This window comes from Homarus americanus, unplaced genomic scaffold (genome assembly GCF_018991925.1).
Source record: "Homarus americanus isolate GMGI-L3 unplaced genomic scaffold, GMGI_Hamer_2.0 scaffold2224, whole genome shotgun sequence".
NCBI classification, from domain to species: domain Eukaryota; kingdom Metazoa; phylum Arthropoda; class Malacostraca; order Decapoda; family Nephropidae; genus Homarus; species Homarus americanus.
This window is the reverse complement of record NW_024712260.1, coordinates 551,903-568,034: the sequence shown is the minus strand read 5'-3', so window position 1 is coordinate 568,034 and position 16,132 is coordinate 551,903. Positions and strand designations below refer to the sequence as shown.

General features: G+C 35.5%; 1 protein-coding gene across 1 annotated transcript; it reads left to right on the top strand.

The window, feature by feature from the left end:
• Positions 1-10: 10 nt before the first annotated feature.
• LOC121859662 (GDP-fucose protein O-fucosyltransferase 1-like) lies at positions 11-13,434 on the top strand. Its single transcript, XM_042356591.1, has 7 exons — positions 11-227; positions 2,949-3,064; positions 3,395-3,518; positions 4,189-4,380; positions 6,851-7,020; positions 9,323-9,556; positions 9,937-13,434. Exons 1-7 carry the CDS (start codon positions 95-97, stop codon positions 10,132-10,134), a joined length of 1,167 nt encoding a protein of 388 aa, XP_042212525.1. The 5' UTR covers positions 11-94; the 3' UTR covers positions 10,135-13,434.
• The last annotated feature ends 2,698 nt before the right edge of the window (positions 13,435-16,132 follow it).

The window sequence follows — 16,132 nt, the reverse complement described above, 5'->3', positions numbered from 1 at the left end:
GAGGGAGGCAGCAGGGGTAGTGTGGTGGGTGAGGGAGGCAGCAGGGGTAACACCGCCGCGGCCCCGCCAGGTGTCACTACTACTTTTCAAAACAATGGCGTGTGTGGAGTGCACAAACACTGTAAAGTGGGCGATGTTTCAGCTTGTTATTGTGTTAGTAGTGTGTGCCAGTGGCTTTAACGTAGACGTTGATGATAATGGCTACGTTCTATTTTGTCCATGTATGGGTAAGTGCTTTGTTATATTTGATAATTGTGGAAACAAGAAGTGTTAGGGAACACACTCACACCGGTGTCTAGGGCCAAGAGTTACAGTTCCTCATTGGCTGGGGTTACGATTTGATTTTTAAAGCTTTGTATTTAATGTTAATATATGAATAAGGTTATACATAGGTAGAGTACACCACGGAAACAACCAAAAAAAGTGAATTTTGTGGTGTTTCAAACGAATCTGATATTCATTTTCGTCGTAAATAAGCCGTTATGGAGATAAGACCCCCCAATTACCAACAGTTATGGTTCAAAGTGTAGAGGGAAAATGTGGGGTAAAATATTTAAACACTAAACAAACCTCTAAAAACCTTATCTAACTAACCTTACCTAGCTTGTAAAAAGGTTGAGAATTGCTTAAGAGTTTATGAGTCTCCTCATCTGAACACCAAAAACAGCACCATCACATACTTAACACCGAAAAAATTAATAACGTAAGCTCTGGTAATTATTGACGAGATACCTGCTGTGACAATGTGACTTCAAAGTCATGGCCTCTTTGAACAACTAATATTGTTGGTAATTAGGTGGGGGGTGGGGGTCATATCAGTTAAAATGCTCAGAAAATATAAATTTGCGACAAACATAATAGATTAAAGTATTTTTCTTTTTTGCTCTTTTTCCCTATATAAATAGAAATACTGTATGAAGTTCCATGGTATACCTAAAATTAATCTTAACTGGTAAAGTTGAAGTATTGAAAAGGGAGGCTATTGCTGTTTAATTTAGGCATGAAAAGCAAAATTTTGGTAAAGATTTGAGAAAGGTGTATTTCGGAAACTACTAACAAGAATAGGTTTTTATACTGTATTTCTTGGTGTTTTAATCGAATCTGACCTTCATTTCTGTAGAAAATGAGCCATTATGGATAAGTGACCCACACCCCACTCGGTCCGACTAATTACCCAAATGTACCCAAATGTAGCAAAATATAGCCGGAATGAAGTCAAATAATGGTCCTAGATGAATAAATCGGACTGCCAATCATTTCTCGACTAGTATTTGGTGTCAGAAAGTCACAAAAAATTGGAAAACTTACTTTAATCTGAGTTAATACATCGCGCGCATGTACCGAGGGAGCGAGGAATTACCCAAATGTACCCAAATGTACCCAAATGTAGCCGCAATGAAGTCAAATGATGGTCGTACAAGCGTAATTTGGGCTGTGAATCACTTCTCGATTATTATTTGGTGTCATAAAGTCACAAAAAATTGGTAAACTTAATTTAATCTGAGTTGTGTTGTGTTAGGTTAGGTTAGATTAGATTAGATTAGGTTAGGTTAGGTACATGCACTTGATCTATTAACTCAGATTAAATTAAGTTTACCAATTTTTTTTGACTTCGTGACACCAAATACTAGTCGAGGTTAGGTTAGGTTAGGTACATGCACTCGATCTATTAACAAAGATTAAATTAAGTTTTCCAATTTTTTGTGACTCTGTGACACCAAATACTAGTCGAGAAGTGATTGGCAGTCCGATTTATTCATCTAGGACCATTATTTGACTTCATTCCGGCTATATTTGGCTACATTTGGGTAATTAGTCGCACCCCACCCCACTACCAACTAATTCGATTGCACAAAGTGGCCAGGGCTTTGAAATAGTGGGAAAGTGTGGTGTAAAAACATGAAAAGAACTACTGACCAAACCTAACATAACAAAACCTTACCTTAATTATCAGATGCTGGAGTGATGCTACTTGTAGGTACTGTTCTTTGTCCAACCAAGTGCCCTTAAATGTAGAAACTCAGAAGTCACAATGAGATTTCTTGTCTTGGTGAGTTTCCGTCTTTTAGTACCAAATCAAAGGTTTTTATCTTGGCAATAGTAACAGTCTGGTTACTGGTGGAGCAGACCGCTAGCACCAGAAGTGAGTTCATAGCAAAATATCCACTGCCCAAAATATAAGGCTATACTGAGGATTTTATATAGAATACAAGCTCAATAGAAAAGAAAGTAAATTAAGTGTAATGTCACTATCATCCTCTTTTTAATGTTCATAAAGTGTGTAAATCTTGTTTCTTTAGGATGAGGTAAGAGGCTGCACTGTTTACAGTTGGATAGGCATGTATGTAAACTATACAGTTATACAGTTCAGCATTAATATAAATAATGTACAGGCAGTCTCTGAGTTACGAATGAGGTATGTTTGTAAGTGAATCTGTTGGTAAGTCAGAACAGTGTTAATTCTTGTTTAGGTTAAAACATACCCCTGTCCATTCAAAACAACAGTGATATCCCATACATAACAAATAATGTAAATATTGTATATAAAATATTGTTAAGCAATATGAAACTATGTAAAATATAAAATTCTGATGGTAAACAGTACCATTAGGCACTTAGACCAAGGATAGCCAACTAAGCTGTCAGGTGCTAATTTTGGTTGATCCTTGTGAAATCATCTCTTACTTGGAAGTAAAGAGGAAAGTGGAATGGAACATATTCTTTATCCTTTTCCCTTTTTAGGGTATCCAGCATGAGGGTGAAGGACAATCTATACAGGTACTGCTCTTGTAAATTGCTCCCTTATACTTGATAAACAAAAGGATTCAATTTAATGTATTTAAGTAGATCTAATGTAACTGATATAAAATTAAGTGAGTTAAAGAAGACAGACCCTTCTAAGTTTCAAATGTGATTTACTGGTAAGCTAAATCTGGATTTTGTTACAGGACGATTTGGAAATCAAGCTGACCACTTTTTGGGTGCACTGGGATTTGCCAAAGGTCTGAATCGCACCCTTGTGCTTCCACCATGGGTTGAGTACAAACCAGGAGTAACAAGATCAGTATGTAGTGCCTGAGGAAGAAGTATTGTGCATATTTTTTACTTTATATTTTGAGAAGTTACTATAGATGTACTGTACAATATTTAAAAGCTACTGTATTTGGCACATACTAAACACCCATACATAAACAACATATTGTACTGTATATAAGTTTACGTAAATTAACTTACAATATATAAGTATGATAATTAACTCTGATAAACCAGTTAGATCTAGTTGGTTAAAGCAATACAGTACTTTACTGGTTTAGGTAAACTGTACAGTCCCATACTGTAATATATTGTCATCCTCTCTTGAATGTAGATTTTATCACCAACTTACCCTTGACAGGTGCAGATCCCATTTGACACATATTTCAAAGTGGAACCACTTGCTAAGTATCATCGTGTCATGACTATGCAGCAGTTCATGGATCAGCTTGCCCAAACAATCTGGCCGCCAGAGAAGAGAATTGGTTTGTGTTTTGTATTAGTTTTAGTTTTGTAATCATCACTGCTTTAATACTGTCACATAATATATAGTACTATGATAGGATTGTTTTAGATTAGTGCAATTTTAATTTGTAAGTTTTAAGAGATTTTTTTAACAGTTACCGGTATACAGTATGTAATTTGATGATGCAGCATTTAGTAAACAGAATTTTGAAATAAGAGAGATATTTTGTCATGAGGCACATTGTATGCCTCATGACGGTGTCTACTGTTCCATGGAGTACAATATGCCAGCATCAAGAAACATAATTCTTCCAAGTAATGAAGCTACAGTAGAAATGCTTACAGTCTTTGCCTATTTACATGAAGAATTTAATGAGGCATTCAGTGATGTGGTTGCCCTTAATGGTTAGTGAGTCATTTGAGTTAGGGCTATTAAAACTCAAGAACTCACCAACAAATCCCAGAATTCAGTATACAGTACAGTACTGTACTGTATATGCATAGTAAAACAAGTTATCATAAAAGTACATATCCATTACTTGTCTCTGAAAGTCTGCAATTGTGAAACAAGAACCAGATTCTGTCGGTATTTTCATTATCTTTATTAGTATTGGTAAAATGCTTGTCCATGCTTTGTCTGTGTGTATTTGTTATTAGAAATATGTGTTTATCAATGCCTTGTCTTTACAGCTTTCTGTTATGTGCCTCGTCACAACTCTGACGGTTGCAATCCTAAAGAGGGCAATCCATTTGGTCCTTTCTGGGACACATTCAACATAGATTTTGTTGGTTCTGAGTTCTACCGTGGTCTCAGTTATGATGTGCATTACCAGAACATGGCTGAACAATGGAATAAGCATTATCTTGCAGAAAAATGGCCTGGTATGTACAGTACAGTATAGGAAACTGTTGTTGCTCTACTAATCATTTTGTTTGATTGCAGGTTATAATTTTTTTTAATTAGCAGCGTATAAAGGAATTAGTTGTGTGAGCTTATTAAAAAACTTTTGTAAGTTACAAAGACTATACGTTACTGTAGAGATTTTATTTTTTTTGCTTGAATTATAAGGAATCATTTTGGCACCCACTATAGGTCAAAGTGTTTTTAGAATTTATACTTAAGAGCAAAACTTCTGACAAGACAAGTAATTGAAACATGGCTTATTGGCCATATGTACCCAGAGTGTTAGCAAAGTGAGCCTGGCATTATGTGGCATAGATCAACTAGTTGTGGCAGAATATGAATACAGTATGTTAAATATTTTTTACATGTCTTGAAGCTTTTATGAATAAGAACGATGTTTGGAAGGCAGAGGATATATGTATGAATAATAATGTAAGCTCAAACTGGACATCAGTTATCACCACCTCACCACCTGATTGGTGATGATAATTGGATAAAAGAAATTGTGAGTTAGATCACATCTGTTCCATCCCATATACATACTGTATGTATTGGTAGATTGAAAGATACTGACATGCTTATACAGAACTGTACTGTACTTGCTAATTATTTATAAAGTGTGACATTGATAATATGTTCAATGTGTTGCATTATTAAATAGATACACCATCAATAATACGGAATAAGAAGAAAAACATATTTTTCTATAAAAGTTATCACTACTGTAGTTTTGATTCTCATCACCTCGGCACATGCCTTTCGTGGCTACCATTTGAACACTACATATTTCACATGTTAGCAAGTTGATATTTCATTAACGGTGCATTAGTGTACAGTAGTTCCATTTATTGTATAATAAGATTTAATTTGAAGGAATTGTATACCTGTCCTGTAAGTTCTGTATCTTAGAGATCAGCTTTTAGGTTTCAAATAAAATAAAATTTGAAAATAATAGAAGCGAGAGCATTCTTGCTATTGCAGATTATGGGCATTGTGTTAGTGGCTCCACTTTATAGGGAAGATTGTACAGAGTTACCAATCCCTATTTCCCCTGGCCTGGACAGATGTGTACATGTACAGTATAGTCTGCATTTACGCTGTCAATTGAACCCGTGGAGGTCCGCGTAAAACGAGAAACGCGTAAGCGAAATAACAGAACATATGGGATTAATTGAAATAGAGACTGGGCCGACCCCCAAACTCCACTTTTTCCGACACAATACGTACGTTGTAGTAAAAATAACATCTTAATTTTATGATGGTATGCACACACAATTAATAATTAAGAGAAATATCAATAATATTAGTTTTTTAACACTTACGTTAGTAGAAAAGCTGGGTCGGCATACGTGGATGGCGGCTGGTTCCGAGGCAGAGGGCAGATTAGTTGCCCTCCGGTGAATCACTTTCACTACTCGCAGAGGTTTGCAGGGCCTCCCAGACAAACCCCTTAAAGTCGATATCCTCACTCACTATCACTGACTTGGGCTGGCTGTGGTTGTGGTGGGTTGTGGGGGAGGAAGTCCTCAATACTACGTTGACGACTAGCATTGATGTTGTCGAGATAGATTTGGATATACGGCTCCATAACTTTCTACAGAAGGTTATTAGACACTTCATACCGATGCTTGTCTGGGTCGTTGTCAAGGACGAGCTTAATTTTCTCCCCCAACTCGATGATTTCCATCACATTATCATGGCTTGGTCCAGGTAATTCAAGATTTTTCTCGGGTGGTGGGGGTCCAGTGGAAGCCATTGTGAGGGAATAGCGGGCACAAGAGAGAACTGTATACGCGGACTGAGAACAATGAGACAGGCCCGGCTAGGTCAGCGACTTCTGCCCTCTGGTGGCAGGGCACGTCATGTTACATTAGACCAATCACAGCTAGCAGCGGAGGGAATGTGTGGGTGGTAAGGATGCGTGGCCCAATCACAGTCTGATACGTCATATGACGTCAGCGATAACGTAAGAGCGACCTAATGCGCACCACTCACCGCGCTTCTTCCCGCGTACGGTCAAGAATGGACTGCGCGAGTAAAAAATGGCGCGGCGGTCTGGACCTCTCCAGCCACTCGCTGCGTAAATGATGAAATTTACCGCGTAAACAAAAACCGCGTAAATCCAGACTATACTGTACTGTATAATACTTGATGTTTCTGTTTGCTTGTTTGTAATATTAAGTTAGTAAAATCAAAGCCTCCAACAATTTTCCTGGAATTTAATAAACTATGATGGAAAAGATGTACAGTCAAATTCTAATTTTATGGGGTTATGTCTCCATAAAATTTTGTGTAGGAAAGAAAACATCTCCACAATAGTGTGTCCTTAGAGTACGATACTGTATGAGCTGGTACAGTACAGTACCCACATAGAAGCAAGTTTAAAAGCTTTATTGTCTTAGTATTAGAATACTGTATGTTTTATCCCTTGTTTTGTCTTTTTTTCAGTTTTAGCTTTCACTGGAGCTCCAGCCACTTTTCCAGTTCAAGAAAGTAATCGACACTTACACAAATATCTTATCTGGAGTGACAGCATAGTAGAAAAGGCACAACAGTTTATTGCCACATTACCGAGGGGGCCATTTATTGGTATACATCTGCGGAATGGAATAGACTGGGTACGTGTTTACATTCAAATGAAGCATGCTTGATTTTTCCTGAACCTACACAAAATTAAAGATGCATAAACCAACTACAATTACAGGGTATGTTGAAATTAAGAAAAAGACACGGAAACTTTAAATGGGTCACAGTTAGTCCCAGTCAGCAGTTAGAACTATACTTTAAATAAAATATGAAGATGTAAAAGCAAATTTTTTACTGGTACTATATTAATGTTTATATTTCTACTGTTGCCTCACATTTCTTGGTCACTCACCTGTTCCAGCTCTTCCATTTGAATCCTTTCCTTGCTTTGGGGGGTGCACAAACTCATCCACAGTACGGTTCCAGGACCTGAAAAATACTAGAGTCAGAATTTTGGCAACATAACTTGAAAAATACAAACCACACCTCAAAATACAAACCACACCTCAACAACTATGGAATTGGGGAAGGGGGTACCATATAATTTATTTAGGGAAGTGAGCCATCCAGAAGCTCTGTTATTCCACTACCTTTCAAGCAAATAATCTGCCTTTGCATGGTAATGGCTACTGAGCAGAGACTAAATATACATTTTCTTTCACATGCCTTTATGCACTAAGGCCTCTGGTCACTTTTTGTTATCTTAGAAACAGAATTGGTGTACTCTTCATGGCATGGAACAATATTCCCACCTGACGACCAAGAGGTAAATTGACTGAGAGCATTCACAGTACATTTGGGGACTCAAACTTCTCTACTTCTAAACCATGCTAAATGAAATTTGCTACTGTTCTAGAAGAGAGAAGTACCTAAAGTAAAAAGCACTTTAAAGTGAAAATGTGCTTCTCAAAGGTGCTCTAAATGGGGTACAGTAGAATTCTAGTTATTCGGCTCCTACGGGATTGAGAGGTGTCAGAGAAAGAGTTTTTCCTGTTAGTTGAAACTCACTCTTAGGATCCCTCAATAAATCTTACATTGTACAGTACAGTGCTACAGGCTGACCTTGCAAATTCATGTCACAGAAATGCAGACTTCTTTAACACATATTTTATATAAACGATGTAGCTTAGAAATAAATAAGATATAATAAAAACAATAAAATAAGAAAAATGTAGAGTAGTTGTGTGTGGGGACTGAACATGTGTGGAAGCTGTGGGCTATAACCACATCGCCAAGTTGCCAGCTCAGCTGCCACATATATTGCTACTTATAATGAAACTATAAAAGTTGTGGAAAAATCATTACAATATTCCAGTGTGGCTTAGAAATAAAGAAAATATAAAACTATAAAATAAGAAAAACGAAGAGCATCGATGTGTATATGTGGAAAGTGAATGTGTGTGGAAGTGGTGGGTTACTGGGCTAAAACTGCTTGGCTGCTCTCCCTCCCGATGTGACATCACAGCATACAGTACACACAATCGGTGCGGTAGCCACATGTCTGTGAGTCGGCTGCTTGACTTCCTGAGCTGTGTCGCTTCGCCCAGAGGATGGTTTCAGTGTGGGAAGACCTATTTTTTGTACATAAAATAAGTGCTATTGTATTTTATGATATGCTGGGTATCGAGAAGGAATGAGGGGATACCGGTAATAGAAATATTAATGGGCAAAGCTTAGGATAGGAGGGCCAGGGGTAGGCAGAGACTATGATGGATGAATTAAATTAAAAACTGGGTCCCCAGAGAGATACAAAACCTTAGAGGATGGATAAAAACAACCCGAGAACATTTAGATATGAGGACGGTTCTCTTGACTGATTGATTGATGTGCCGATTTCATATGGCAGCTCATCCCCGTTGCATGCGGTATTCAAACCTACGATTCAAGCTGATTTTGGAGGATCTTTTATTATTATTATTTCATTTTCATGCCTGTTGACTGGATAACTGGGATTCTACTGTACAGTACTTATATATTAGGTCAGGTGGATTGCAGGAGGAGAGGGTAAGAGCAAGAAAAAGATGTAAGGTTAGGGTTAAGGATGCACTGGATGTGGGGGAGGATGGAGTTCCAGGAAGCAGCAGAGTGTGAATGAGCAGAGAGCATGGCATTAAATTATTTTTTGGAAAAGTATGTGCTAATGATATTGTCTTGTGCGAAGCAACAGGAGTGAATTAGATTTAGTTCCTTATCGTGAAGGGTGGGTATCCTCGCACAGCACATCTGTTATAGCAGTAACAGTCAATGAAGGGAAAAATGTGCTTGTGTATTTGATTTTGCATTTGGCCCTCCTGCATTAAGTACAAAAAAAGCTGGAAAGAGAAATAGATAAAATATTATTTTATTTATGTACAGTACAATACCCTGCAATACAATTACTTTTTTGTGTTTCAGGTGAGAGCTTGTGAGCATGTTCAGCACAGTCCAAATCTATTTGCTGCGCCTCAGTGTCTGGGTTACCGTAATGAACATGGTGTGGCTTCGACAGAGCTTTGTCTTCCTTCAGAAACAAACATAATAAAGAAGTTAAAGCGTGTCATCAAATCTACTGGGGCAAAAAGCATTTTTGTTGCCTCAGATAACGACTTTATGATTGGCAGGCTCACCCAAGCTTTAAAAAAGATGAAAGTGAGTGTGAACAGATATTTTGCAAGGAAAAATTAAATATTAATGAAGGAAATATATCACTCTTGTCTTGGTTATACTTTGCTTTCCATATACTGTACAGTAAATTATTTTCTAAATACATTTGGTTCAGTGAATTGGGAAATAACAAGAACCTAAGGAGGTTTGTTGATATCAGATTAGGTGTAGGTTTAAAATGAACCTCTTTACTGGCAAGGTGAATTGGGTAGGATATGGATAGATAAGAATGTAAATTATGGAAGAAAGAATACTATTGGCAGGATATTGAATTTATTCTTTGTCCATGTTTAGATAAGCATTTGTTGTAAGAGTACATACTGTATTTGATTTTACTGTAAACTTGACCAGCAACTACTTTTCAGGTGGCTGTACATCGCCGTGAACCATCTGAGCCTCATGTAGATTTGGCTATCCTTGGTCGCTCCAATCATTTTATTGCCAACTGTGTCTCCTCATTCTCAGCTTTTGCAAAGAGAGAAAGAGATGCTAAGGGCTTTCCTTCATCTTTCTGGGCCTTCCCCTTAGAAAAAGAAAAGGCAGTTAAACACATTGAGTTATAGCATTCACTCATACTAAAGAGATATGCTGCAAGTTGGTGATGCTATATGTTTCAGAATAAATCCAGTACAGTACTACATTTTATTCTGCATTTCTCTCAAAGTACGATAACACAAAATTTTGAAAATTTTGCATTGCTTTTATGTGCCATAAAGAAAATGAGCACGTGAGTATACTGTGGACTTTTCATGCCTAAGGAGCGAACATTGTGCGAAGGACAGAATGGAGAGTACTGTACAGTACATGGATATTACAATTATGTATCACATCTATTCCATACTTGTGTACAAGTCTGCCATGTTCCCTTTTAGCGTTAACTAAGTATTAAATTAATTATTAAATTAAATATAATATGTTTAACTAAATTTTAGTTTTTGACATGAATTTTTCCTTGTGAATACAGCTAGCTTGTAAAATGTTCCCAATCTAAAAACTTGTTAATTAGACTTTGTAATTAGTGAAATAACAAAATTAATGAAAATTTTGAAAATATGCATAGAAGGATTAGAATTTGTAATGCTTTAATTGTATTTTGCTTTCCATATGGCAGATTTTCATAAGTGACTTAGTGAAATGCATAACTTGTGTTCTTTATAAGGTCGCCTGTGGATTTACCTCGGGAATTTCCTGGGAGCTCTTCTCTTGTGCTTCTGAGCTAGACTCCAGTAATTCAGTGAATCTAAAATAATTGTGATAGGCCTCCTCCTTTAATCTCAGCCCGCCCCCCCCTATAAATAGGAGGTAGCACTGAAAACAAACTGCCAAAAGACAAGAGCCTTAAATTTAAACTGCCGCACCATTGGACATGCAATCCACAACCCAAACAGACTATAAAGGGGGGACCCAAGACATTACACCTATTTTCACCAGTTATTTGTTAGTTCTTCAGACATACTGTATCTCACATGGCTCCATGTATTACAGCTGCATGTTTTGTTTGTTTAGATTTTAGAACATTATATGAGAAGTAGATTGGTTATTTTATGTATATATTTTTCAAGTTTCAGAAGTTTTTACTTTAGCTTTATGACCCATTTGGTAGCTAACTGGCAGGCAAACAGTCTTGCATCTGCAACATCTGGCTTGAGTACACATAGGTTGTTTTATCCACTGTTAAACTTGTGAGTGAGGGATTAATCCTGAAATCCCATTTTATAATACACATGGGCCAGGCAGCTGGGGCTCTCTTTTATAGCCTGTGTCAATCACTTAAAAAAAAAAAAAAAATACACTTTATACCAATACTGTAGATAATAACTCTCCATAAGAAATTAGCTCTGATCCATTCCCCATAACCAAATTCACCAGTTAGGTCCCACAGTCTACCATTATTGAAAAACACTTATTAGATGAAACCCTCTCTGGTCTGGGTTCTCCACTAGAGCTTAGAACTCCATCACTGCCATAGAATTGAGCTCCAGTGCATAGTAACTAATATGGCGTCAGGTAGACTGGGGATGAGTTGTAGAATCGGTTCACTGAAACTGGGAGTTGGAGCGGAGGAATAGTGTGGCTTGACCGGATTGGCTGAACAAGGTGGTTGGTGATCAGGCTGGGTGGAAAGGACGCCTCCTAAAGTACAGTACAGCCCTTAACTTAGGTAGAGTCCTGGTAAAGGAACACACCAAAAATAATAAAATAAAACTCCAAAATGTCAAACAGTATAATGGAACCACTCAAAACAGAACAAAGTTTTCCTTTATAAATTACCATGACAAAATACAGTAAGGAAAATCATAAAATTGGAAACGAAGCTTACCTCTGCCATCAGTGGCTGAAGGGAGTCAAGTGACTGCCCAAGCACTTCCCTTCCCCAAACAAACCTTATAATAAGGACTTGAAACATTAAGACAAAGAATAACACTACATATTTGGAATTTGAAACTTTACTCAACAGTCAGCACTGTTAGATTCTCTAACAGAGCAGGGAACAGAAGGATAACTAAACAAATATTAAATTAGTCACAACCTGTGTGGGAAGCATGGGTAATGGTGGGGAGGTGTAGACTCGCTGTTTTTTCCTTTGAGAATTTGTTCATCAGTGCTATCCCTTACTTATAAAGACTTCAGTTAGACCAGGAGAAATCCTCTCTGGTTTTCTGGTGTTACAGGATTTTGGGAGTTTACAGTACCTGTACTGTACTGTGTGATCTGTATACTGTACCAGACACACACGAGATGATTCCTGGGAGCCCTGGAGTTAAATCTACAAACTTGATAATGTAGTGCTGGAGTCACCCATTCCATGCTCATTATAAAATGGGGTTTTATGGTAGTGTCTCATTTATATCAGACCAATATTACAAATAATCTATTGAGGTTTTTAAGTAAAATTATATCTTTTTTTTTGCATGTGACATAAGACATTAGTTCAGCTTTGGATTAAACAATTTTGGTTAAAAATTCACAACTCGTTCATGACAACTCATTGAAACTGAAGTATAGATATTGAAAACGAAAACTAAGATAGGAGGAAAGGTTAATGGTGTGTTTGACTTGATATACCGGTATGTAGCTTTTCATGAGAATAATGAAGCTGTGATAGACAACATTTTCTCTGAGGCACCAATGCACAAATGAATACTACTGTATACAATACAGTATATGAAGTTTTCAATGCAATACTTTTAGATAAAAGGTATTAGTGGTTATTTGTGATAAATTATGAAATGAACAATTACAAAATATTCAGTGTCATGAAGATAGGTTCACAGTACAGTACGTACAGTATTAATTTTCATAGAAATACAGTGTGAAGACAAATGTTTAATATTGTATTTTTATTCGTCTTTAAGTTAATAATCTTAAGGTTGAAAGTAATTGCCATGTATTTACAGATTAAAATTGATCTTTGACATGTGCTTGATTAAAATTTGTTACATAGCATATTTGACCATGATTGTTGCTGTATGATAGCAAGTGAGTGGATGAAATTCTCTGGAGGCCTAATATTGTAATTGGTGCATCAGTTAAAATCAGAAAATTTAATTTTGGCCCTTTGATACCTGTAGAATGCATCAAAAAAGATCTTCCCCAGTGGGAAAGGGACATAGCCACACCCACTGGCTACTTTTCCCCTATCCTGATACTTCAACAAATAGCTTATTATTGAAATGCCTTCTTAAGTGATGTGTTCTTTTACTGTGGTATGGACTGAGCAAATATTGTTATCCTTATCTGTTAGTCCTTATTGTCAGAAAGGGAACTACCCCTCGCATTAGTTGAAACAGTAAATTGAGCAAATTTAGCATTGTATTTCTTTTAATAAAGAGTATATATATATATATATATATATATATATATATATATATATATATATATATATATATATATATATATATATATATATATATATATATATATATATATATATATATATATATATATATATATATATATATATATATATATATATATATATATATATATATATATATATATATATATATATATATATATATATATATATATAATATATATATATATATATATATATATATATATATATATATATATATATATATATATATATATATATATATATATATATATATATATATATATATATATATATATATATATATACAGTACAGTATATATATATACTGTACAGATTACATTTTTTAATAGGCTACTGATGGTGATTTAGAGATATATGAAAAAAGTGTATAAATATACCGTAAAGTACCGGTATATGGTTTGTATATATTTTGTTTGCCATAGTTCTTAGTAGTTTATAAGCCGCTATTGAATTAAAAAAATACAAACATCTTATATACAGTTGGCTTCATATCTCACTTTGTAAAGCGTACGCCCTCAATGCAGGTGGTCACAGATTTGATTCCAAACTGGAGTAGAGGATCGAGTTCCTCATACACTTAGTCTTTGTGCACCCTTCAATAATTTAGTACATGATCAGGTGTGTTCTTGCTGAGATGAACCAGTCTAAGAATCAAGAGATCAGCACCAGTCTAGCCACCCTGTATTATAGGAAAAACAAAGCTGAATGAATGATAAATAAAAAAAAAGAAAGTTTATATACCATACTATGCAGTATTTTAGCTGAACATATTTAACAGAAGATGCCAGAACTGGTAAGTTATATACAACACAAACAAAAGGTGCATTGCACTGGCTGTTTTCACCATTCTCTTACCCATCCCTTCTTGAATTACTTTGTATTCTTTTTCTCTGGCCATAAATTTTATTTGCAGATGAGGATTGTGTGAGCTTCGATGCTTGAAGTCTTGAATATGTTTCTCATCTCTCTCTGGGTCTTGAGCTTTAACTATTTTGCCTACCTGTCAGTTTGAATCTTCCATGAAATGTTTCTATCACTACTTAGACTATTAACCCAAGATCACTAAATTGGGTAGAAATATTTGGCCATGTGTATAATTGCTTATGTTGAATGTTTTTACATTTGACTAACTACTTTTATTGCAATGGTGCAGCCAGTTCTAGTAGAAAGTTTGTAGATTACAATGTTGCACTATACGTAGTACTGTATACAGTACAGGTACTGTAATAACACATCTCAAGCTGTTATGTTGCCTGTCTTATTCTTGTCTGGTACACCTCATATGCTTACCCATCCAGGTTGAATGAGCTGATGCTAGTTTCAATCCCTATTTACTTAAGTCTTCATTCCTCTTTTTTTTTCTTGGTCTCTAAAACTTGTTTCAACTGGTCTCTCAAAATGCCTGTTTCTTCTCTGATGCAGGGTGGTCAGAGTTGAGGGCTATTCTCAATTATGTGTTCGGTATAACTACCTGAACTGTGCTGAACTGCTGTGCCAAACTAACTGTAATATAGGAATTTTGCTGTGCAGTACAAAATATAATTACATTTTAAAAGGAATGTTACAGTACAAGGTAATAACATTTTCAAGGAATTGCTATTCAAGGTTTTAGTGTTCATGTGAAGTACAATACAGTATAGGAATTGATTTATTGCACAGTATAGTTAAAAGTTAAAAGCCTTATGTTTAATTAAGTTATTTGAGGAAGGTTGTCAAAAAAATTTCCTGTCCTTCATAATCTCTTAGAAAACACCCATTTTTACCCATAGTGAATCAATCTAACTTGACCAGTTGGTGTTTATCCTTGAAATTGTTCAGAGGATTGCTGTATATGTATTTATTTAGATGTGTTAAAATGATGGTACTGTATGTATATTTGTATTAATATGAAGTTTCTGAACCAATTTACTTGGTCCATGTATATTAACTGGGGGGCTGTGTGCTGTACTGTAGTTTTAAGTGTCACCACAAATTACATGTACTGTATATTGTGTATTGATTTATGGTAAATATAATGTTAAAACAATTGGATATTTTAAGGCAAAAATTTATTTACTGGAGTACTGGTACTTCAGTAAATGCCTTTGTTAAAGTTAATATACTTAATTCATTTTTTTGTAAATAAATAGGTTGTCTGTTTTTCAATACTGTATAATTATATTTTTATGATATAACTGATTTATGTCCTTTTTGTGAACAAATAATTAAAGCAAATTCTTGTGTACTGTAGTAATATTTTTATAACTGGTTACGATCTTGTACAAGTTCTAGATTTTAGGAGCATTGTTTATGAAACCATCTCATAAAAACAAATGATCTCATTATAGTATTCACATTTAACCTTTGAGAAAGGAATTGTAAGCCTTGGGAAAGTGCCGTGTACTTATTTGTATTAATACAGACTAAATAATACAATGAAAAGTATATACAGTATTGCACAAATTGTATAGAAATTTGTATAAAAGTATCATAAAAAGCAGATTGTTATTAGATGGAGATGAACAAATAATGGGGAGAAATGTTTGTGAAGAACCTCGATATACAGAAATATAAAAAGAAGGCATATTGGTCTTAAGGAAGAACTGTTTGGTAGATGGAAACAGTACCTCCACAAATTGATGGGAGACAAAGACCTGAGGAATGGTAGTATGAAGACTATGCAGTACTATACTGTTTGATGTAAATTTAGAAAAATAATG